The sequence below is a fragment of the Diabrotica virgifera genome, chromosome 4, assembly GCF_917563875.1.
Source record: "Diabrotica virgifera virgifera chromosome 4, PGI_DIABVI_V3a".
NCBI lineage: Eukaryota > Metazoa > Arthropoda > Insecta > Coleoptera > Chrysomelidae > Diabrotica > Diabrotica virgifera.
Genome location: NC_065446.1, coordinates 259,603,173 through 259,629,144, shown reverse-complemented (window position 1 = coordinate 259,629,144; position 25,972 = coordinate 259,603,173). Strand labels below are relative to the sequence as shown.

The window sequence follows — 25,972 nt, the reverse complement described above, 5'->3', positions numbered from 1 at the left end:
GAAGGAGAACGAATTTAAAATAAACTTAGAAATACTTTTCGTAGATTTTAGACAAGCTTTTGATTCCATCAATGGAAACCAACTATTGGAAATATTAAAAACGCTACAGGTACCGCTTAAATTAATAAAACTTATAAAAATGACGATGAAGCATACCAGAGTGAGAGTGAAAACGCAAATAGGGGAAACAGAAGAGTTCGAAACAAACAAAGGGGTAAGGCAGGGTGATAGTTTATCCACAACATTATTCAACATGGCAATAGAATATATTACCAGAAAAATGAACAAAGGAACACTCAGAAATAGAGGAGGTCAAATTGTAGCATATGCCGATGATGTTGTGATAATGGCAAAGAGAAGAGATATATTAACGCAAATGGTAGAGGAACTCATACAAGAAGGAAAAACAATGGGTTTGAGTATTAATGAAAATAAAACCAAAATGTTAAGATTAGGAAAAAAACCTATTAATAGAGAGGTCAAGGTGAGAAGATACAAATTCGAAAAAGTAAGTAGGTAAATATAAATACCTAAGAGTCATGCCGTCAAGTGACGGAACAAGAGAAAACGAAATAAAAGAAAAAACATTGGCAATAAATAGAGCATTCCAAGCCAACAAAAAAATAGTGCATAAGTGCATAAACATGTCAAAATTATTGTATTAAGGGCAGATTTTGTTACTCGGGGGTTTTTGGGGTTACTTAATATGAATATGCCATCAGAACCGATCCCCGTAGTACCTGGTGCCCAGGCTTACTGCTAAAGCACGTCATCTGATGTTTCAAGGTTTTTCGTCACTAAATTCATACAAACAGGTTATTCGGGGTTTTGTGGGATCGCTAAAAACAAATACGTCATCAGGACCAACCCCCCGGAGTACCTGGTGCCCAGGATCACTGCTTAGGTACGTCATTTTTTTGAGATTAGAGAGTTTCCGGCACTAAATTGATGCAAACAGATTATTCCCAGGTTTTTGAGGTTGCTGAACACGAATATGACATCAGAACCGACCTTCGGAGCAAATAGTATCCAGAGTTACTGCTATGCACGTCATCTTCTGGAATTTCGAGGCTATTCGACACTAAATTGATGCAGAGTACTCGGAGCTATAAAAAATAGCAAAAAAAACCCCAGTACTATGCTTATATCAATTTAGTGCCGAAAATCCTCGAAACTCCAGAAGATGACGTGCCTTAGCAGTGATCCTGAACACCCGGTGCTCCGTGGATCCGTTTTGATGGCGTATTTGTGTTTAGCGGTCCCAAAAACCCCCGAGTAACAAAATCTGTCCCTTAATATATTGATTTTGACATGTTTATGCACTGTTTGGTGCATTTTATGCACTGTAAATGCTAGTATGCATTTACGTCCATTTTCCTATTGTACAATTTTTTCCTGGCTTCATCCTCTATACACATGCTATGCTTAAGAAACTCCAATCGTTATAGTTAGGGTGCTGCAATATAGCACATCAGATGAATAAAGTACGTACATGTTGAAACTGAGCTGAAACTAAGCAGTCGAGAAAATAAAAGTGAAAAAATGGCAAAACCTCGCAATTTTTACGTCCAGCATCGATTTGTACTAAAATTTGGGATTAGGCTGATTTCACCCTCTAGTTCATTTTCTATATTAAGCCGCTGTACGCTTTTGGTTTTTAAGGGTGAAAACTACCCCTAATTGTAAAGAAATATAAAATAACATTTTAAACTTTAATATTGTCAACATTTGGTTCTTATTAGCTACATAATGATTGTTTTATGCTTTAAGATATACTATCATAATATTTCAACCCTTAAAACCACCCTTGTTGGAGCTATATATAAAAAATTTATTTATCCTAAAAGAATAATTTCGGCTTCCATCGATTTACATAAAAATTTGGGATTAGGATCATCTCACCCTGTACTTCATATTCTATATCATAATCAAGGGCGTTGATTATTTTTAGGGACGTACACTACCCCTTATTGTCAAAAATTATATAAAAACATTGTAAACTTTAATATGGGTAAAATTTGGTTTTGATTGGTTAAATAATGATTGTTTTATGCTTTAGGATATAATATCATAATATATCAACCCTTAAAAACCACCCTTAATAACATTACAATTTTTACAAGTAGAATATTTAATGGATGTATACAGAAAAAAAAGTAGAATTAAAGAATTACAAAAACATTTATTTACCCAAAAATACGAATTTACGAGTACAAGTATGTACAAATAAAAATACAAATAGTTTTTTAGTTATCTTCCAGTATACGAACTGGTTCTGTGGTGTTATACATACATTGAAAATGCTCCATAAGCGGAGACTATTCAAATTTTTTGAAAAAAAAAATCGTTTTATAAACATAGCTCCTTTATTTTTTGCGATAAAAAGTTTTTTCAAAAATGATTTTGCAGGATTTTTTAAGAGCTATAAGACTGTGTAAATTAAATTCCGTAATAAATTCCGTAAGATGCCTTAATTTTTAATTAGGGTGAGTTTAAAGGGTTCGAATAAGGGGTGGGTTTAAAGGGTTCGAATAAAGGGGTGGTTGCTCGTAAATAGAGGTTTTAAACAGCTATAGCTCGCTAACAACTTACTGAAATGAAAATCTATGCACCAGGGAATTTTAGCATTAAAAAATCTACAATTCAGTGGTCTATTATTTTTTTGTATCTGCAGTATTTTCGGAGATATTTTGAAGTAAAAGGTGAAAAATACGAAATTGCAAAAAATAAATTTCTCCTTAAATTCCAATTTTTCTAAAATTAGGCCTTTTAAATATGTCAAACTTAAAAATACAAATATAAAAGGAATTACAGAAAGGTGAAGACCAATTTTTAATTAAGAGGGTAGTTAGGGGGTTGTTTTCACTGATTTTTTTGTAAAGAAAAGCAGCTACCGACCTTTTTCTGATCATAAGTCGCTCAATTTTCATGCTAGAAACTTTTTATTATTATTTTTTGAAATGTCTAATTATATACTTAAAAATAGATTAGTTAAGCGTTCCTTGAAAAATGCAAAGTTTTCCCGTTATTTGGCTTTGAATATTTCATATTATGCATTTGACGAAAAAAGCTAACCTTTAACCGTATCTCGGTTTGTGTTGGTCTTAAAGATATTATAGAAAAAGAATTTGATTTGTGTTACTAAAAGATACAATATTGGTATCCGCAGGTTTTTTGATTAAATGCATATTTTTCGAGGTATTCTCAAAAAACCCTCTAAAAAAGTCGATTTTTTCGTTGAAAAACTGTTACTTTCAAGCGCGAATAACTTGAAAAATATTAGTTTTACGAAGCAAATGTAAAAAACCATTTTTTTCTTAGAATTACTTTTTACATCGATTTACACGGTTAAAATGTAATAAAAAATTCCCCAAGTGGCAACCACCCCCAAGGTTTAAGCGTACAGCGGCATGATATAGAAAATGATGCTTGGACTATTTCCTACCTTCTGTGAAAATTTCAAGTAAATCCATGCTGGACGAAAAAATTGCGACCCAAAATGCTTCATTTCCTCGACTAAAGAAGGATCACAAAATTATACAAATTACAATCGTAGACGAATTCTTTATTCGTCTAGGAAGAGATCATTTTCCACGAAATTTACTATTCCTTACAATAATTACCTTTACCACAACTCAACATACTGTCGACATGTTCTATGTAATAATTAATTCATGCATTCCTAAACGGAGCCATGAATTACCTTGAAAATTGGGCCAAACTAGACGAAACAAAATTATAAAATAAAATGTCTTGGACATAAAAGCCACGTGGTAATCGATAACTGAATATGAATGATAGTTTCTCCCGAAAACATGTAATATGTAAATTGTCTAGGAATTAATGATTCAGATCAATTTAATCAAATATATTAATAAAATTGGAAGCCAGACAATATAATAATAGTGTTAAAATGTCAGGAATGCGGTCTGAAACTACAGTTATTTCGGAAGTTTGATATTTCGTTGACTGTTTATTTTTAAACTTTATCAAGAACATACTACAATATTAAATAACAATTAGATACAAAACATTTACAATACTATCACTTACGATATTGTATTTTATTTTTTGAAGGTAATTCTAAACCACAGGCTAATAAAAATAAGAGTAGGACATTTGACAACAGAAGACATAGTTATAAACACAGGAATCCGTCAATCCGATTCACTGAGCCCTTTCATATTATTATTTAATTTAATAATGGACAAAATAATAGAAAACCTTCCCAGAACAGGTGGATTTAAGATAAGTAACACATTCGTTAGAGTCGTTTGCTACGCTGACGATGCTGTCCTTATCGCCGATGTTGAAGACAATCTCCAAAGGCTACTTCATGCATTTAATACTAAAGCTAGAGAACTAGATATGCTCATCAACACGGAGAAGACGCCTAGTAATTTCCAAAGAACCGATAAGATGCAAATTGGAAACTGACTCCAAAACTGTGGAACAGGTGAATTACTTCAAATATTTTGGAGCGGAAATAATAAGCTATGGAAATCTCTCAAAAGAGGTCAGATAACAAACAATGAAAGCAGCTACAATCTCGGGATGCCTGAAAAAAATCGTATGGAAGAACAAATATCTAAATACTGAAAGGAAGTCAAAATATATAAAACAACATAATGTAACGATTAGTTATTACCATCGTTACTAAAATATTTATTCCAATAGGAACTAGGCATGCAACCAACTTTACAGACAATTGTATTGAAAGTTGCTGTTGATCGACGACAAAATTGGTAACTTTTGGGGAATTCGGAACCTAGAAGTTGGTTTGTGGGTCGATACGGCTTCCGGCTGACGTGATTGTCATTGAAGAAGAGGCTATTCGCCACTTCAATCTCGGCTGTTGTTGAAAGCAGACCCATCAGCCATCACACCAGTGGCCATTACGAAGAATATAAAATTTTAGTTGAAATGTTTGAATAGAATATAAGTTTACGTGGGAAGAAGTTGTTTTGTTCTTGGTGGTTAAGTGTTTTGAAAAGAAGAGGTTTTTTTTGTTTTCCAACACCTTTTGAAGAGTAATGGCCACTGGTGGAGATCAAGATTAAGTCAATCCTTTTTTTGGATATGGAATAAATAGAGGATCATTTTGAGTTCTTTTGGCATTGGATGGATTTTATTGTTTTGTTTTTTGGAGATAGACAGTTTTCCCGGTGCTAGGAAGTACCTCCTTGTCGCACCACATCGTCGTACCTTCTGGTTGGTGAGAAGTACTCCCCCTAAGGTAGAGGAAACCTGGAATATACCTTACTTGGTTCTCCCGCATCAACTTAACCGGAGTTTGGAGAAGCCACAGGCCTACTGTTTGTAGAAACGACAGGTTTTATTATTAAAATTTACATTTTCAATTCTTTTTCATAACATATTTCAACTTTAACATTTTTAATAACATATATAATCTTAATAATCATTTTCTAAAATCAATTAACGTAATCATAATCAATATTTTTCTTTTCCACAACTTTTATATGTAATTTTCATTATTGTATTTGTATTTTATTTTATTTAAAATAGTCCGGAGACCATAACCTATCTGGTAAGATACTGTGCACACTATCTCGGTTATTATCACAATATATCAGTATTATCCGGTGTGTCATTCCGATCAGATGTGGGATTGTCAACCAATATTGTAATCCTCCTTAATAATAAGTTTTTGTACACACATATTTAGATCCATTAACTGTCTTGGTATAATAAATTCAATATATTTGCTTTTCTCTACAGTAATATCTGTGTAATAGACAGGAGCGTACTAGCCTAGTACGTCAGGTGGTTAGCTAGTTTGTATAAAATTGTATATACGGGTTATAGGTATTTTTTTTTCATTAAATTTGTTGGTTGTACATACTTATATGTTTTATTATCCTACCTTTTTAATAGTATTAGTTAGGTACAGCAATATAGGTCACGTGGAGAGGAATATATTCTATTCTTCCCTGGCGCTCAACACTACTTCTGAATATCTTCTTGGTCAATAGTTCTTTTCTTTTCATTACTCCCTATATTAATTTATTTTCTTTGTCATTCAAGTATTTCAGTAGGTACCGTCTTACTAGGGCGTGCAAATACGGCCTGATCCTCCCCTGAGCCCTACTGTTTAGTATCTTCAATTTCCAGCTAGCCTAGTTTGAGGAAACTTCCATAAATAAGTAACTACCCTTTAAAGCTATATCTATTCTGCCACAACACAACCTCGTTTTTGTTACAATAAGACCTATTTACTACCTATAACATATGAGACAGAAACAAGACCAGACACAAATAGTCCAGAGTAATAAGGATTTTCTCGGGACACTCAAAGATCAAGGTAGCTGACTACTTTTTGGTTATTTTAGAACTATAGGAGGAAAACCTACCTGTTTCCTGCCTAGAGTTCACGTCCGTTTTTAATTATTAACAATTTAGGACAAAAATCGCGATTTTTTGGACTCCAAAAACTAAATAGTTGACATAAAATTACAAAATTCAGTTTTTTAGAACATTGAAAAACCTTCAAAATGGGAATTTTTGAAAGTTAAAAAGTTAATTTGTTGCTATGCAAACTGCAAAATAAGTGAAAATCGTTATTTGTTAATAACTTTCACTAAAACTACCTTATAACTTTACTGTTTCACCCAAAGTTGGGTATTGGCATACTTAACAAACTTTCCAAATTTGAGACGGATCCATTAATTATTAGTTTAAGAGTTATTTTAATTGTTTATCCCAGAGACCTTTATTTTGCAATAAGATAAGACAGAAAATAATGAAGATAGGGCAATTCTGAGATGCCAAATGAAAGTAGAAGAGTGATAGTATCAAAATGTATTGAAAAAAGATAAAAAAATAATTAATATAGTCAAAAATCCTAATGCCAAATTTTTTAAATTTTGTAGTTTATAAACATTCAGAATAACTTTAAAAATGTTATCCGTAGAAATAATCTTTTGATATATTCGAAAAGACAGTATTTCAACACGAATTTTCAAATAAAAAAAGTTAGCCTGGGTTCATTTGGGACAAAGTTAGCCATATGTTTTTTTTAATTCACAGCTAATTTGTTTATAATAATTAAGGAATCTCATTAATGCCATTTTAAATAATGAGATTTGTTTTTTTTTCTTAAAAAATATGCACAAACATTGTATCTTCACAGCACCCTCTACGATTTTTCAAAAATGTAGTTCAAACGATTAATAGGGGAACCTCTAAATCCACCGAGTTAAAATACCGAAAAAGCAATTTCAAACTAATATAATTTTCTATATCTCCGGATCAACTCAATGGATTTTGATCTTTCTTTCTTTAATTTGTATGTAATTTCTATGTACATTACAAATATGCAATTTGTTTATAAATTTATTAATTAATAAACAGTCTAATTTGTTTAAACAATTCTTGAAAAAAATATTTCTTTTACAAAAATCTATTTTTTAATCATAGTATCATTAATGATCATAGAAAAAGTTAAAGTACACTGTTTACACATTTTTTAAAGTACACATGGATTTTTGGGAAAAAAATATTTTTTCAAAAATTGTTTAAACAAATTAGACTGTTTATTAATTAATAAATGTCTAGACAAATTGTATATTTGTAATGTACAGAAAAATTACATACGAATTAAAAAAAGAACGATCAAAATATATTCAGTAGATCCCGAGATATAGAAAATGATAGTAGTTTTAAGTTGCCTTTTTTAGTTTTTGAACTCGTGCATTCGTCGGCTCCCAGCTCCCCCTTCACTTACCGCGACAAGTCACCAATTGAACTACATTTTTAAAAATTCGTGTAAATACCAGCTTTTCTAATATGAAAAACGATTTTTTCTACGGACAATACTTTTAAAGTTACTCTATGTTTATAAAATACAAAATTTCACAAATTTGGCATTAGGATTTTTGACTATATTACATAATGTTTGAAGTTATACTTCTTTAGGCGCGATTGAGAGTAAAATTTCATAATTCTGCGCGCATGCGCACACAGACAGTATGTCGTTTAGTTGCTGAATCTTTCAAGTTATGTATAAATATGTCAGTGCAAGAAAAGGTGTGAAAAGAATATAATATATTCTAATATTATTAGTGTTTTTAGTAAATATATTTATTATAATTCTTGTGTCTTTGGATTTGCCTTCCTCAGGAGTAAGATGAGTATTATTAAAACATTTTATTGTATATTTATTATACTTCACCTTGTCTGTTTTTTACCGTGAATTGTCATTAGGTACGTCCGAACCGATACAGACACACTCCTCGTAGCGTATTTGGTATAGCATTTAGTCGAGGCATTGAAGGATTGAAGTGTCGATTTTTCGAATGTTTTGTATAAATGTACCTACCTATTTACAAAATGTTTCTTCTAAAATTTAGCAATATATTAATTTTATAATACATTTAAGTATGTAGTAATTTTCTTTACAATTTTTACTTACCTATTTGTTTTTGTTTATACCTAATATCGCCCGTGTCTAGCACGTGTCTGCGTAGGCTAGCGGTATGTGTATCTAGTTACGGACGTGTTAGTACTTGGTTCGATTCCCCATAAGGAAAAATTTTTTGTTTATTATTAATGGTTATTGACATCTTAGACTATTATATGGACTTAAAAATGATTAAAAATAATTAAAATAATTAATCGGGATGTTGCCCGACTATTTACCGAGTTGCAAATTTATAATAATTGCCTATTTCAAAATGCACTTTTAAAATGCATTTTTCTTATGCACAAATGCAATTTCAGATTTCTTATTCATTACATTAGTTCACAAAATTTCCTGACATTCTCACGAATCCAACGCACCAAACTGCATTAAAATCCGTCTTACTGCGCCAAAAATCGACATTTTTGTGCTTCAATGCCTCGACTAATTCGACAAGAGATCGAAAGGTCTTGAGTTTGAATCCAGTGCAATCCTATACTTTTTTTTTATTTTTTTTGAAAGCGGTAAGCACAAAATTAGTTTGGTGTTTAAAAAAAATAAAACAAACTGTTTAAAGTATATTTATTTTTAAGAAATCATATAATAGAAGTATAAATTCTTACGTGCGTACAAAGTACACACACATTCTTTTTTTATCTTTTTTTAATATATTTTGGTAGCATCAGTTTTATAATTTCCTTTGGCATACGCAGAATTGCCCTATCTTCATTATTTTCTGTCTTATGGTATTGTAAAATAAAGGTCTCTGAGATAAACAATTAAAATAACTCTTAAACTAATTAATGGATCGGTCTCAAATTTTGAGGGTTTGTTACGTACCCCAATACCCAACTTTGGGTGAAACACTAAAGTTATATGGTAGTTTTAGTAAAAGTTATTAACAAATAACGATTTTTACTTATTTTGCAGTTTGCGTAGCAACAAATTAACTTTTAACTTTCAAAAATCGGCATTTTGAAGGTTGATTAATGTTCTAAAAAATTAATATTTGTAATTTTATGTCAACTATTTAGCGTTTGAATGGAGTGCCAAAAATCGAAAAAATCGCGATTTTTGCACTAAATTGTTAATAATTAAAAACGGACGCGAAATGTAGGCAGGAAACAGGTATGTTTTCTTCCTATAGGTCTACAATAACTAAAAAAGTAGTCCGCTACCTGGATCTTTGAGTGTCCCGAACATGGTCTATTTCTAGCTTATTATCCTGGAGTAAAATAGAATGTTACAATGCGACAAGCGAGAACTGGCGGCTGACCTTCCCGTATTCTGCATTTGTCGCTGTGTATTTTCGCTCAAGGTCACGCGCCACCTCTGGTTTGTCGGATTGTACAAATGATGAAAACAGTTCTGTTGAAATGAGAACACTAAGAAGTATACAAGGCAAAACTCTACGTTGCAGAATAAGAAGTGAAGACATCAGACAAAACTGAGGAATATCAGGACATAGGAAGCTGGGTCATACAAAGACGAAGATATTGGAACAAACATATTAAGAGAATACTTTCTGGAGGACAGCAGACTCGTTAAAAGCCCAAAAACGAATAACCCAGTAGGTAAAAGAGCACAGGGTAGACCACCAAAACAATGGCGAGAATGCTGGACCTTATCGTCCGGGGAAGACTTGATGGCAATGAACAGGCAGTAACCTACTAGCATGACCAATCATGCTAGAAAGAAGAAGAAGAAGAAGAAGCTAATTGTATCGGATAAACACATGCTGTTCTACGAATGTCTGAAGCGGCACTGATTTCGGTTCTTTTTTCACATGTGACATTAGGTCCAACTAGTTTTATTATCGAACCAGTTGTTAGGTGTTTTTGGTTTAAAAGATTTTTAAAATATTGCAATACATGTCGCTTAATCTAAAAATCTGAAAGTTTACATCTAATTTTATTTTTATTTGTAGGGATTGATTAAAGAAATTCACTGCGACGTACAGAACGACGACCTTGAAAAATTGAAGGAACGAGTCACTCCCCCTATTCCCCCCATCGTCCTTTCTGGAAAGGATATCAATGGACTATCACCCTTACACAAGGTAAGTTGCTTAATAATTGTATTTTGTACAAATTGGACAATATTGAAACGGTATGAAAAAGACCTAATAAATTTGGTAGTTTATACAGTGGACAGGTACCGACAGAAAAGACGCAAAAGCTTACGTTAATTTATTTATTAAACCAGTAATTTGTTAACAAATTTAGATTTTAATAAATCCTTAGTTTATTAAATTTTATCTGCTTTTGAGCGATGCTAAGAAGAAATTTATCTCATTTGAAGTTCAAATTGATCATTGGTATGTCCCAGCAGAATGTGGCTTCAGCTGAGGGCCTCTAAGAAACAACAAAGAAACTAGACCTAGTTTTTTCTTGTCCTTTACTTCAATATTTTATGAATTCTTCTTTATATATGAAACGTGTAAATTTTATGATTAATGTGTGTCTTTCTCGAAACTTATGAACACTCCAAATCATGAAAATCACTCACCTATTCGAGTGGATGGTTATTAAATGTTTTACGGAATATTGTATACGTCAAGCTCTCTCTTGATACAAAGCAGAATCAAGATCACATGTTCCTTTTCTCCTTTCTTGTAGTTAATAAACTGTTTTATAATGCGTTTCTTATTATAGCATATATATATTGTCATTTTTTTATTTGATAGATTTGATAGATACTTTTAGTAAGGCTTTTAGCAAAGCGTATGCCTTCTAAGGGTCTGAGTTGCCTGATCAGATGATCCTTGGAACCTCCTAGATATATCTTTATAATCCCCTCTTCAATTTCAGATATTTTTTGTATTATTAAACCACTAAATTTTAGTATCTTCACGTATTTCTGGGGATAGATCTCCGCTAGAATTTTTGCTAGAAATAACTTTAACATCAAAATGCTGTTCAGAAGAAATGTTATTAAGATTACACCTCCAAGACCACCATGAGACTTGATTGTCATGTAAAATCCATAGACCATCTTATAGCTCTAAAGAAAATACCTTCTGGAAACTTCTCATCTGACCCTTATATTTATGGCTCATAAAAAAATAATACACAATAGTCTGTTCGTATTATTAGCTCTTTGCGCGTTCCGTTATCATTATACTTTAATTTACAAATCGATAACAGTTTAGAGATCTCTAATTAGGTCACGTCATATCAACTTTTAAGTCAGAATAATTAAAGTACGTAATAGAGGGATGCAAATCGCCATCTTTCGTGATCCCGAATCATAACAATTTTTAACATTTTAATTATTTTTCAAGTTCACCTCTTGATTACTATAAAAAACAATTTTATGCAAACTGTATGCGTTATTACCATGAGCAGTGGCATAATATGTCAAAGGTGAAGTGTGATGCCATATTTTTTATTACGTGTAATAACTTTTTTATGTAAACTTCCACAACAATTTGTTTACAATACCATAATCTGATAATATATAAATTACTTTGAGATGTTACAATTTGTCAAAATTAGAAATTATCTTGAAAATCGACGCGCCCTCTTTATTCGCAGCAGATTTGCCGGAAATTATCTTAGTAGAAGAAGTAAACCCGACTTGTAAACTACTTTTAAAAATCACTTAGTCGAGTGATCACTTAGTCGAGTTAATGATCACTTAGTCGAGTCCCGGTGTTAAACCATCTCTTTCTCTCCGAATTCTTTCTCCGTCGCTCTCTGCGCAGAAGAGCAAAATTTCGAAAGTAATTCCTAGTCTTGACGAGTAATAATAAATTGTTAAGTTGTACGTATATCCTATTTAAAGTTTGCGCTATCTTTTTGACAAAACTCGAGCAATCACCTATACACAAACATTCTTCGCCGTTACAGGGTTTGAGCATTTGTTGCCCGTTTTGGCGGCAAACATTTTTCCATCTTTGTAAAGCGCATCCTAAATTTCTTTTCTTCGGTTTGTAATTTAGTACATATTCAAGTCCTGTAGAAAAAAATCGCTTCTTAATTTCGGTTTCACTAGAGTTCTCTTTATTAATTGTATCTCCAAGGTACTTGTATGACCCATACATACTAAGGATTTCAACAGTTTTCACTATATTCCTTCACTCGACCGTTCTCTCCAGCTCTTTCTGTCTTGCCAGTCCCCTTCCTGAGATTTCTTCTCTCCATTACTTCGTCCACTTCATCTCTGAAGGATCTTCGGGGTCTGTCTCTCTTCCTTTTTCCTATCGGGCTCCACTCTGTTATTCGGTTCATCCAACGATTTTGGTCTGCTCTTCTGACATGTCCGTACCAGGTTAATCTCTTCTATTCGATGTAGTCTATTATGTCTGAGTTTACTCCCATTCTTCTCTCAATCTCTATGTTATTTATTCTATCTCTCCTTGTTACTCTGCAGCTTCTCCTTAGGAATTCCATCTCCGTTGCTCTTATTTTTTTGGTTTTCTTATTTATTGTCCAATTTTCACACCCATAAGTGAGGATACTTCTTGTCATGGTATTATATATTCTTCTTTTTGTTTTTGTGCTGATGTTCTTATCCCACAGTATCGGGTTCAATTTTCGTATGTAGTTTCTTGTTTGTCCTAGTCTATTTTTATATCTTCATCAGTTGTTCCTTTGTTTGATATTATAAAACCTAAATACTTGTACTTATCTGTTCCTCTGATTTGTTTACCTTTGTCTATTTCCAGTTGTTTTATTTCTGTATTCTCCGTTGTTAGGTATTCAGTTATCTTTAGGTTTATTTCCATCCCATTCTTTGTATATTCCTGTTCCTTTATGGGCTTTCCATACAGTCTGCCTATAGATGATATTATGCTGATTCCTCGATAGTTTTCGCAGTTTTTTCTATTTCCTTTCTTATATTATATTGATGTCATATATGCTTGAGTCCATTCTGCCAGTAAGTCTTCTCCATTCAGTGCTCTCTCAAATATTTTGTGTATCATGCGGAATGGCTTTTCCGATCCGTTCTTTATCAATTCATTTGGTATTCAGCCGGAGCCTTCTGCTTTTTTATTCTTTAGAGTTCTGATCGTTCTTTTTACCTCAGCTAGGCTTAATTCGATGTCGTCATGTGTATAGATTTCTATTCCGTCTCTTTCTGATTCTTTGAATTGGGGGAGATTTTCGGTTAGCAATTTTTTATAATATTCTTGCCACTCGTTTTCTTTGATTTGACCGATCTTGATTTTCTCTGTCTTATTTCTTTGAAGTGACTTTAAGATACACCATGACTCTGAATTTCTCGTTCCTCCTATGTGTTGTTCTATCTCTGTGCATGTTTATTCCAATCTTTCATTTTTTTCATTTGCTGCTTTTCTTTTTACTATTATTTTTTCCCTGTAGAGTTCCAATTCCTCATAGTTTTTTGTGTTCAGCTATTTTATATGGAGTTCCTTCTTCTCTTTTATGCATTTCAGTGTGTCTTCGTTTAATTTTGTATTTTGGTGGGTGCATTTTTGGTCTTCTTCCCCAAGAGCTTTTAGGGCTGCTGTCTTTATGCAGGTTTTTAGTGTTCGTAAGTCTGTTCTAATGATTCACACCTAAGCTCGTCTAGCTTTTGGTCCAATCTTCGTTTATATAAGTCTTTTATGGAGTCTTCTTCTAATAGATCTATTTTGAATTTCTTTTCTTTTATTGAGCACACATTGACAGGTATTGCCGGAGCCGTAGATTCGTCAGTATCTCCCAAGATCGGTTTTTGTTGAATCGATCTCCGATCGATTACTAGTTGTACTGTGCCACATTCTACGCCACGTTTTACTCTCACATCCTTTATTTTTATCGAGCTTTCTTGGTTTACTAGAACATAATCAATAACAGACCTCAATTTTCTTGTTTTTTGTGTCCATGTGTATTTGTGTATGTCTTTATGTTTATAGAAGCCGTTTGTATTTTTTCTAATTTCGTGGGCGTTCTGGGAAAATCCACTAACTCCATTTTTTTCAATTTTGACATTTTATTACCATTAAATCCAGAAACATCAATATTTTAACAGGAAAAACCCTGTATCTTCAAATTCGTCATCCTTCAGGTTTAAATCTGAACCATGATTTAGTCTAACTCCTTTAGCGGAATTTTTTATACAGCAGAAATAAATTAAGTGCACTTAGTTGATTCTTATTTACAAACAATTACAAAGCTTGACAGGAAAAATCAACTAACTGCACACAGTGTAATTTTAGTTGCCTATACAAGCTGCAATAGTAGAACCTGGGACAAGGAGAATCAACTAACTCCAAATAGTGCGGTTAGGTTTGCTAAACACTTTATTAATTTTAATTGTGTTTGGACGTGGATGCAACGTGTATTCGTGGTTAGTTTATAAAATTCTTTAGAATGTATAGCAGAGGAAAGTTATTGTGTAAAATGGTAGAGGATGCTGAGAAGGCACAAAATCCAGATCGAGGTTAGTATTCACTTTATTTGTTGTTTGTGTAATTATTTTATTATTAAAATATTACGATTATTAACAATCCTGTTGTTTTTGTTTAGAACTGGAACAAATTGGTACTTGCTCTAAAGAAATCGCAATCAATGCTGTTCAGGAAGAACCACAATCTGTGTCAATCTGTAGAACTACAACTCCACTGTCCGGTATAAAACTGATATAGCTTTCAAGTACAATTCGTTAATTTTAGTGTTTGTTGTAGATCCATTTAGTGATGATTCCGTCAACGATCCAACTTATAATAGTGATTCATCTCTGTCTGAACCGAGCAGCTCGGAAAACACTAAGAAGCCAATTAAAAAATTAAATAGGCGGAAAGAAAGCAATGCTAGCAGAAAATTATTGTGTAAAATGGTAGAGCATGCTGAGTAGGCACAAAATCCAGATCGAGGTTAGTATTCACTTTATTTATTGTTTGTGTAATTATTTTATTATTAAAATTATTGGATTATTAACAGTACTGTTGTTTTTGTTTAGAACTGGAACAAATTGGTACCTGTTCTAAAGAAATCGCAATCTATGCTGTTCAGGAGGAACCACAATCTATGCAAATATGTAGAACTACAACTCCACTGTCCGGTATAAAACTTACATAGCTTTCAAGTACAATTCGTTAATTTTAGTGTTTGTTGTAGATCCATTTAATGATGATTCCGTCAACGATCCAACGTATAATAGTGATTTATCTCTGTCTAAGCCGAGCAGCTCTGAAAACAGTCCAATCAAAAAATTAAATAGGTGGAAAGAAACCAATCCTAAAACTTGGAAATGTAATGTTGCCAGGAAAAGGCGAAGTCAGGGTTTAGATTATCAAATTAAGAAAAAAAAAAACGACCAGCTAAGACACCCCAACCAGTTGATTGTCAAAATTGTCGCTTTAAATGTCACGAGGATTTCACAGAAGAAGACAGAAAAGTGATGTGTTTAGCATACTGGAATCTTGATTTTGTCAGACAGAAAGATTTTATTTTAAGTAATGTTACCGTAAACAGTCCAGAAAGAAGACGACGCAAAAATGATGACTCAGTTGTTCGTCAAAATTCTAAGCAATACCATTTTCAGAAGAATAAAATCAAACGTCGTATATGCCAGCTTTTCTTCTTAAAAACACTTAACATTGGTAACTGCGTTGTTCTAAATGCTTTTAAACATAGAGGTCCATCTGGAAATTTTGTTGGTAAAGACAAAAGGGGGATATCATCTCCTGTCAATAAAACTAAGCCTGAAGTTATCGCTGAGATAAAACGCCATATAGAAAGTTTTCCCACAATGGAATCTCATTACTCCCGACAAGACACTAAAAGGCAGTATTTGGATAGCAATTTGTCTATATCCAAAATGTATCAGTTGTATACAGAAAAATGCGAAACGGGGGAACTGGAGGAGAAAGGAAAACCAACAGTGTCACTGGTTACGTACAAACGAATATTTGGCCGAAATTATAATTATTCTTTTTTTAAGCCGAAAAAGGATCAGTGCTTAATATGTGAAACGCATAAGCCATTTACAGCGGAAAACCTAGAAAATGAGACACTGCAGTGTCATTTACAAAGGAGAGATGACTGCTACTCTGCAAAACAAGCAGATAAAGAAAGATTTCTGCAAGATAATACTTTTGTATATGCAACATTTGATCTACAATCTGTGTTACAGATACCAAGTTCAGATGTTAGCCCAATGTACTACTCTCGCAAATTATGTGTATACAACCTTACTATATACCAATCATCCGAAGAAGCAAGTTGTTATTGCTGGACTGAAATAAATGGCAAACGAGGGAGTTCAGAGATAGGAACGTGCCTCTTTAAATACATTAACCAGTTGCCTCCACATGTAACTGAAGTAGCATTTTGGTCTGATACATGTGGAGGACAAAACAGAAATCAACATGTGGCAGCCCTTTTGTTATACGCAGTGAACAATTCACGTATTAACGTTATAGAACATAAATTTATGGAAAGCGGGCACAGTTACATGGAAGCTGATTCGATGCATAGTGCGATAGAAAAAGCGAAAAAGCATGTATCTGTGTATTCAATGAACGATTGGTTAAATATCTTCCGGATAGCCCGATCTACGCGAAAATCAAAAAATTCCAAACCGTACAAAATTACAGAACTAAAGTACACAGATTTTTATGATTTGAAGCACCTTTCAAAATGTCTTATTAAAAATAGATCTAAAGACGAAACTGGGAAGGTTGTTAACTGGTTATTAATTAAAAGCTTAAAATATTCCAAGCAAGAACCAGGCATAATTCAATACAAGTATAGACATACCGACTATATAGAACTACCGACGATAGCCACCAAATCAACCAAAAGATTTACCCAAGCTTTACAAAAAACAGCTACCTATCAGTATGCAAAAAAAGAAGGATTTAATGAAATTGTGCAAAAACAACATTATACCAGATGAATTTCAGGGTTGGTACAGGTCTCTTCCCACGTCAAAACTGGTAACAGATGTCATAATTGAACCCGGTGTTGAGGATAGTGGTACCGAAGATGACATGAGCGATCACAATTCTTAGTGTCTGCACTAATCTCTATGTATATCTGTTTTTTGATAATATAAATATTCAAGACTTTTTTGTCTTTTATTATAAAAGGTTTTACCCCATAAATATTAATTTATACATTTAAAATTAAATGTTTCAACGGTTATATTAAATAGGTACATTCAATGACAAAGAAAATCAACTAACTCCATCTTTTTCACAGTTTTCATCAATAAAATAATGTTTTTCAAAACATTTTTACATGAATGTGCACACCACGTGTGGATAACATATTTTCAAATCATATCCAGGTACCAGAACTTGGCCAACCATTGTTCCTGATTTTTAAGAGGTATAGAAATCTTTAAATGCGTTTTTCTCAAAACTTTACTTTTGTGAGTTAGTGGATTTTCCCAGAACGCCCACGATTTCTCAGTGATCTAGCAGTAGATTATTTCGATCTGCTTTTCTAAGAACTAGATATTTCGGTCTTTTCCATCATATTTATCGTCAAACCCCAAGCCTTATATTCTTCATTCAATTTTCTGATCATATGTCTTACATCTTCTTGATCCTCAGCTAATAATATGACCTGGTCATCAGCAGAGTGCAAAGTGAAAAATTTATCGTCATTTATAGATATACCATATACCCATGTTATAACACATGCGTTTTTATCGTCGTTTTTTTTTATTGCCATTAAGACTTTCTTTACTTCAGTTGGTGTTGTACTTCATTGAGTTTTCTTCTATAAAAGATGACTCTTACTGGAAAGACTGGTTCCAAAATAGATTTTGATACTACTGTTTTCAATCTTTTAGTAGTATTTAGTTAGATATGAACTTTTTTCTTTCTATCTGTTATTACAGATTTTATTTTTCTTCATGCTTCGCTTGCTCTGCTAAAGCCTATGCTCTGGTCTATTTATCTAAATTTATTGTCCCATGTTTTATTTTTTGCCTTCAGCACTCCTTTTTGACATCTTTACAGCATCATGTCTAGTATTTCCGATCTTCTGTGTCTTTTGTCATTAACCACATGTTAAGGGCCCGTTTTTTCTCTGCTACTTTTACTCTAATATCTTCACTCCACCATTCTTTTGTATTCCTTTGATCTAGTATTAATTCTCCCAAGTCTTCTATAGCTGCTTCATTTATAGATTCTATTATATTTCGATACGTATTTATGTAAAGCGTACAAATACGCCTCATTATTTAGCTTTAGGTTTAATCTCATTCTGTAGAGAAAACTGTTGACTCATCTTTTAAACTATTTATATTGTACTTTTTCTCACAGATTTCTTGATAATGTGGGTCTACTGTCTACTAGATTCTCAGAATGTACCGCTAATGGGAAAAAAGTTTGTGCATTTACAAGATAATGGTACGTTCAACATTCTACCTCCCTGTAAACTCTGACATCTACATGTAGTCGGGAAGTCCGTCTTTCTTTTTCGGTCCAAAAAGAATTGTTATGTCAATCATTTCAAAGAGTGTTAACTCATCTATTATCTCCTTCTGTTTAGTACGTACATAGTGAAAAGGTGCCAAAATTCAAAATCCTTTTTGGTTTGGCAAGTCGTCTTATGTCCAAGTCCATCCGGTATCTTCTCTTTACGAGAAATTTTAGCGTATAACTTTTTTATGTGTACAGGGGCGCTGGTCCTACGTCCCAATCCTTAACTTGGTGGGCCAGGGATTCTTCTGTTAGAGTTACTATACCTTCAATGATTTATTCCAGTTTTATGGCTCCGTGGCTCCGTAAACTAGCCACGCATTGTCCAGAGGTCAAGACCGTGAACGGTTGTTCGAACGCTAATCAACAATGATCACTATCAAATATTTAATTACTGTCACCAACTGTCAATGTTAACTTTGATTGGGTTGCTGAAAACATAATTGATTATAATTATGAGATTAGTTAATCAATTAACATAACAATTATTAACATAATTGATTAAGAGGATCGGTACGTATTTTCGGCTGCAATGCTATTCAAATGGGGATTCATTTTTTTCGAATCCTGAGAAAACTAATAAGTATTTTTGAAAAATTTAAACGCAGAATGAAAGATTGCGTTATTAGCGAGGGCCGAAAGTCCCTGAGAACTTCTATAATGTTTATTTCAATAAGTTACAGGGGTCAAAAACTAAGAGAAAATTTAGTGTGATTTTTAATATCAAATATCTCATTCAAAATAAACTTTTTATTTATTCTAAGGGACTTTCGGCCCTCGGTAATAATTTAGTCTTTCATTCAGCGTTTAAATTTTTCAAAAATATTTATTGGTTTTTTCAGGATTCGAAAAAAATGAACATAATACCGTGGTAATATTTTCCAAATATGTCTTTGTCTTACAACGTACTCAGCCGAATATAATATTGTCAGCATATATTGTCAGTCAGACACTGACAATCAGTGACAATTTTAAATATTTGACATTGCATCGGGAATATTTTGAGTTATTGATTAAATATTATTGATATATAGTGTATTTGATAAATAATTGATTTAAGACGTGAACTTAATAAAAAGTTATTTATTGTGTATTATTTGTGTAATATCCAAGCAGAGAATACATCAGGATAATATATTCTGTGATCCAAGTATTTTGTCGTTAAAGTTGTTCAAAATTGTAAGCGTTCCATAATAACAATATATTATTAGAAAATCACTTTAACACTTTTCCTCTTTTGTCGATTGAGTATTAGTTTTTGTTGTACAAATAAATTATTACAATCACTGAATACATAGTTAATGAAAAAATCACATTTATTAACTGAATTAATAATTTGCAATTATAAAAATAACAGTTATCCAAGAACATTCAAAAGCCATCTCTTTAAATTAATGATGACATTTTCAAGTAGAATGACATTCTAGTAATGTTTACATATCCATACCAGTGTGAATTTTACTACACGTAATTTGCCGTGTAAAGACAGAAAAAGTAGGGATACACGTAAAATATTTGCGAATTATGTACCCATAGCCTTAACTAATTTCATAATTGTAATCCATAATTATGTTTTCAGCAACCCAAACAAAGTTGACATTGACAGTTGGTGACAGTAATTAAATATTTGATAATGATCATTTTTGATTAGCGTTCGAACAACCGGCCGTTGTATAGCAAAGATCCCAGCAACTTTATCCCTAAGAACCAAACCCCAACCATTTAACCACAATACCGGGTGTCCACTTATATTTTCCCCCATTTTAACTACCTTTAACTTCTAAACGGCTCAAGATAGAAATATGCGGTTTTCGCTTAAATGTATTATTTTAGTAAAAGTTTTGTCTGAATGGATTGCATTTTTATATCGCTTTCAAGTACAAAAACAAAAATGGCGGATTTTTGAAAAAAAACGTTGTTGACTTTTTTTTAATGGAACACCCAGTATATTTTTTTGTAAATTGAAAGAAAGGTCATTTACCTATCCAGCGATATAAAGTTTTTTAAAATCGGTTGTGAAATAACTGAGTAATTAATTTTTAAAATGAGAGGTGCAACATGGATATTATCACATACCTAAATATCATAACTCATAACTAAGCAAATTGATATTATGTTATGTGATTTCCACATTGCATCTCTCATTTTAAAAATTAATTGCTCAGTCATTTGACAACCGATTTTAATAGTTATTTTATGATATAAGTGTTAAAAGTACACGTTTAAGGCACGCATGTGAAAGTTTGCAGAATGAGCGATAGCGAGTTCTGCAATTCACATGAGTGCCTTAAAGATGTACTTTTTAACACGCATATCATACAATATTTTTTCTACAAACGTAATTACAGGACAAAATCTACAAAAGCTTTTACTTGAACTTGACTGACATTCCATTTTTATATTTTTTTGACATTCCATCAAAATTGTCTATGCGGTCAATAAGAACTGCAAGCAGTGCCTTAAAAATATTTTAAAGTACTAGTGCCTTAAAGTAGCATTTTTAACGCTCGTTTGGAGTGCTAAAAATTGCATTTTTAACACGATTGTAGAAAAAAAATTTTATATCGCTGGATAGGTAAATAACCGTTTTTTCAAGTTTTTAGGTAAATGACCATTTTTTATATCGCTTTTAAATAAAAAATGCCGGATTTTTGAAAAAAAATCGTTGTTGACTTTTTTTATTAAAACACCCAGTATATTTTTTTGAAAAAAATGGTCATTTACCTATCCAGAGATATAAAATTTTTTAAAATCGGTTTTCAAATAAGTGAGCAATTAATTTTTAAAATGAGAGATGCAATGTGGAAATCACATAACATAATATCAATTTGCTTAGTATGTTATTTAGGTATACAGGGTGTTTCATTAATAATTGTCCATATAGTAACTGGAGAAACCTTAGCACAAAATACGAAGGTTTAACCTAAAACACTTAAACAAAATGTTGTTCCTTACTGAGTTACAGGGTGTTTTATCTAAAAATTTAAAAACTATTTTTGCTCAGCATTTTAAATCGATTCGACGTATCCTTTTCATACTTGGCAGGAAGTATAGGTACTGTACAAACTACTAAATTATGTTAAACAAACGTTTCTGGCTGTTATCAGAGGCGTACGACGGGGGAAAGTGAATGGTTGACCCTTTCCAAATTCTACGCCACTGGCGAAATTGCTATTTTAGTTCAATTTTTGGATTCTCCAATACTTTCTGTGAAAATAATATACTCTTCATTCGTAACGATAAAGTCATTAGTTTTCGAGATCTTTGAAGTTAAAAATGAAACGACACGGTTATTTTGATTAATGTATTGTGTCGCTTCATTTTTAATTTCAAATATCTCGAAAACTAATCATTTTATCGTTACGAATGAAGAGTATATTATTTACATAAAAAGTATTGCAAAATCAAAAAATTACACTAAAATACCAATTTCGTCAGTGGCGTAGAATTTGGGAAGGGTCAACCAGTCACTATCCCCTGTCGTACGCCTCTGGTAGAAGCTAGAAACGTTTATTTATCTTAATTTAGTAGGGTGTACAGTACCTACACTTTCTGTCAAGTATCATAACAATACGCCAAATAGTTTTAAAGTACTGGGTACAAATAATTTTTAAATTTTAATCATATGAATCATATCATAAATTAATCAAAATAACTGTGCCGTTTCATATTTAACTTCAAATATCTCAAAAACTAATGACTTTATCGTTACCAATGAAGAGTATGTTATTTACGTAGAAAGTATTGGAAAATCTAAAAATGGCACTAAAATAGTAATTCCTCCAGTGGCGTAGAATTTGAGAAGGATCAACCATTCACCATCCCCTGTCGTACGCCTCTGGCAGTAGCTAGAAACGTTTGTTTATCATAGTTTAGTAGGGTGTCTAGGAGTTGTACTTTCTGCCAAGTATGAAAAGGATGCGTCAAATAGTTTTAAAATGCTGAGCAAAAATAGTTTTTAAATTTTTAGATAAAACACCCTGTAACTCAGTAAGGAACCACATTTTATTTAAGTGTTTTAGGTTAAATCTTCGTATTTTGTGCTGAGGTTTCTCCAGTTACTATATGGACAATTATTAATGAAACACCCTGTATATGTGATATCCACGTTGCACCTCTCATTTTAAAAATTAATAACTCAGTGATTTGACAACCGATTTTGAAAAACTTTATATCGCTGGATAGGTGAATGACCTTTCTTTCAATTTACAAAAAAATATACTGGGTGTTTATAACTATTTAAAAAAAGTCAACGACGTTTTTTTCAAAAATCCGCCATTTTTGTTTTCGTATTTGAAAGCGATATAAAAAATTCAATCCATTCAGACAAAACTTTTACTAAAATAAAACATTTCAGCGAAAACCGGATATTTCTATCTTGAGCCGTTTAGAAGTTATAGGCAGTTAAAATGGGGGAAAATATAAGTGGACACCCGGTATATTAAATAGTTTTGAATATATGTTTTATCTGAATTTCTTTTACTGATTATCAGGCTGCTGGTTTAGACAAACAAGATATCGCTGAATTCATCGTACAGGAGTACCCTGAAAGTGTTAATTCTGTTGATAACGAAGGAAGAACACCTCTACATTATGCAGCATTGTTAAAAGATGACGGCAACATGATGCACTTTCTCATAGAACATGGAGCTGATGAATCTGCCTTGGATAATGTAAGTACCATTACCTATAAAACTTATATGGGTCTTTAAATTAAGAGTTTTATAGTTCTCTCAGGAAACGAGAGAGTAAACAAAAAAACATTATCTACAAATACACTAAGCATCAAAATTAACGCACCCCCTTAAAAATGGGACATTTTTGATGGCTCGTATTTCCTAAACCTGTTATCTGATTTTAGTAATTTTTTAGTATATTATAGCTTTATTCTTCAAGAATATCGATGTAATAATATTATTGCTAACCAGGTAAGTGTCATTGTATACCGGGTGTAAAAATGATAGTGTGTTTTTTCCTCAAAGTTTGGAACATCCTGTGGAATATTCTAACGTATATAATACAGGGTGAGTCATGAGGAACTGTACATACTCCTACCTCGTATAGAGGCTCCTATGGGGAATACCAAATGACCATTAAAAAGTGTCTGCTCCCCTTGTTTAATAATATACAGGGCGAGTTTCGCATTTTGACAGAAATTTATATTCATCATAATTTTTGAACGGTCAGATCGATGTGTCTCTAATTTTTGTCAATCGTTACACTATTACCACCCAATCAACTGATTTATTCAAACTAGAAAAAAATCAGGCCCGGATTTAAAAAATTATTTCGTTTTGGTCTTAGAAAAAATTTCACCCTGTATACCCTTTTTTATAACTCTAATATGAATTTTACAAATAAGACAAATAGGCAATTAAAATGGCATATTTATTTTTTCCCCACACGATTTCTTAATTTTTTATTAAAAAATCAAATTTGTCAAAATCGGAATTTTAACCTAAAAATGAAAAAAAAAGATGAAATCACGGTTTAACTCGCTACAACGTTCCATTTAAAATTTTTTTTTCTGAAATTTTTACAGCACATATCTCTTACCATTGTGAAGACTATGACAATTGTTGTAGACTTTCAGTCTTCTTCTCGTAAAGTTATGAATTTAAAAAAAATAAAAGGTGCAGCTTCGTGAATTCCAAAGTTAAATCGCAAAAATTTAAAATGTATCTATTTGATCACGTCTATGTTAAACTATAGAGTCCAAAGAGAAGTATTATGGGGAGTTTTAGATCTAGACGTGTTATAGAAAAAAAAATGGTAAAACTTATAATTTTAAGAAAAACGTGTTTAATTTTTTTTATTTTTATGATAAAATTGCGATTTTGACAAATTTGATTTTTTAATAAAAAATTAAGTAATCGTGTGGGGAAAAAATAAATATGCCATTTTAATTGACTATTTATCTAACTTGTAAAATTCATATTAGAGTTTTCAAAAAGCGTATACAGGGTGAAATTATTTCTAAGACCCAAACGAACTAATTTTTTAAAGCCGGACCTGATTTTTTTCTATTTTGAATAAATCAGTTGATTGGCTGGTAACATAAATCAATAATTTGTTTAAAAAAATAAATTTTTGTAATAAAAGTTAATTTTTTTAAAATCTATGGTTCACTTTACCAAATTTATAATTCATAGTCAAATTTTATTTTTTTTATAAAAAAATAAGTAATCGTGTGGGGAAAAAAATTAATATGTCATTTTAATTGCCTATTTATCTAATTTGTAAAAATAATATTAGAGTTTTCAAAAAGCGTATACAGGGTGAAATTTTTTCTAAGACCCAAACGAATTAATTTTTTAAAGCCGGACCAGATTTTTTTTTTAGTTTGAATACATCAGTTGATTAGGTGGTAATAGTGTAACGATTAACCAAAATAAGAGACACATCGATCTGACCGTTCAAAAATTATGACGAATATAAATTTCTGTAAAAATGCGAAGCTCGCCCTGTATATTATTAAACAATGGGAGCAGACACTTTTTAATGGTCATTTGTTATTCCCCATAGGGGCCTCTATACGAGGTAGGAGTATGTACAGTTCCTCATGACTCACCCTGTATATTGAAATTAAAAATCAATTGTAGCCTTAGGCTTTCTTAACATTTTGCTTTTTTATTCATTTGCTTATGTGGATAATAAAAAAGTTAAGTACTTTAACAACTAGCCATGTTATTCATCAATACAGGATGTTTCTAAAAAAATGCGACAAACTTTAAGGGGTAATTCTCCATGAACAAATAATGACCGTTTGCTTTATAATCATATGTCCGTAAATGCTGTGTTTCCGAGATACGGGATGTTGAAGTTTTTCTTACAAACTGACGATTTATTTGTTGCTGTAAAACTGGTTGAGATAAGCAAATAACATTTGGTAGGTTTTAAGGGGTAGTTATTGCGCATTTTTTGACATACAATCAAGAGTTTTATATTCACCATTGGCGTGCATATGGGATGTATCTAAAATGTTTATACCCGTATGCACGCCAGTGGTGAATATAAAATTCTTAATTGTATGTCAAAAAAGGCTCAATAACTACCCCTTAAAACCTACCAAATTTCATGTGCATATCTCAACCAGTTTTAGAGCAATAAATAAATCGTCAGTTTGTAAGAAAAAGCTCAACATCCCGTATCTCGGAAACAAAGCA

At 32.2% G+C, this 25,972-nt stretch overlaps 1 protein-coding gene across 1 annotated transcript in view; it reads left to right on the top strand.

Moving 5' to 3' along the window:
• Positions 1-25,972, top strand: part of LOC114344467 (uncharacterized) — a 185,904-nt gene that overhangs the window by 143,831 nt on the left and 16,101 nt on the right. The window contains exons 7-8 of the mRNA XM_050649527.1: positions 10,347-10,478; positions 23,300-23,479. Of these exons, the coding sequence (XP_050505484.1) occupies positions 10,347-10,478; positions 23,300-23,479 (312 nt within the window). The remainder of the gene's footprint in view (positions 1-10,346; positions 10,479-23,299; positions 23,480-25,972) is intronic.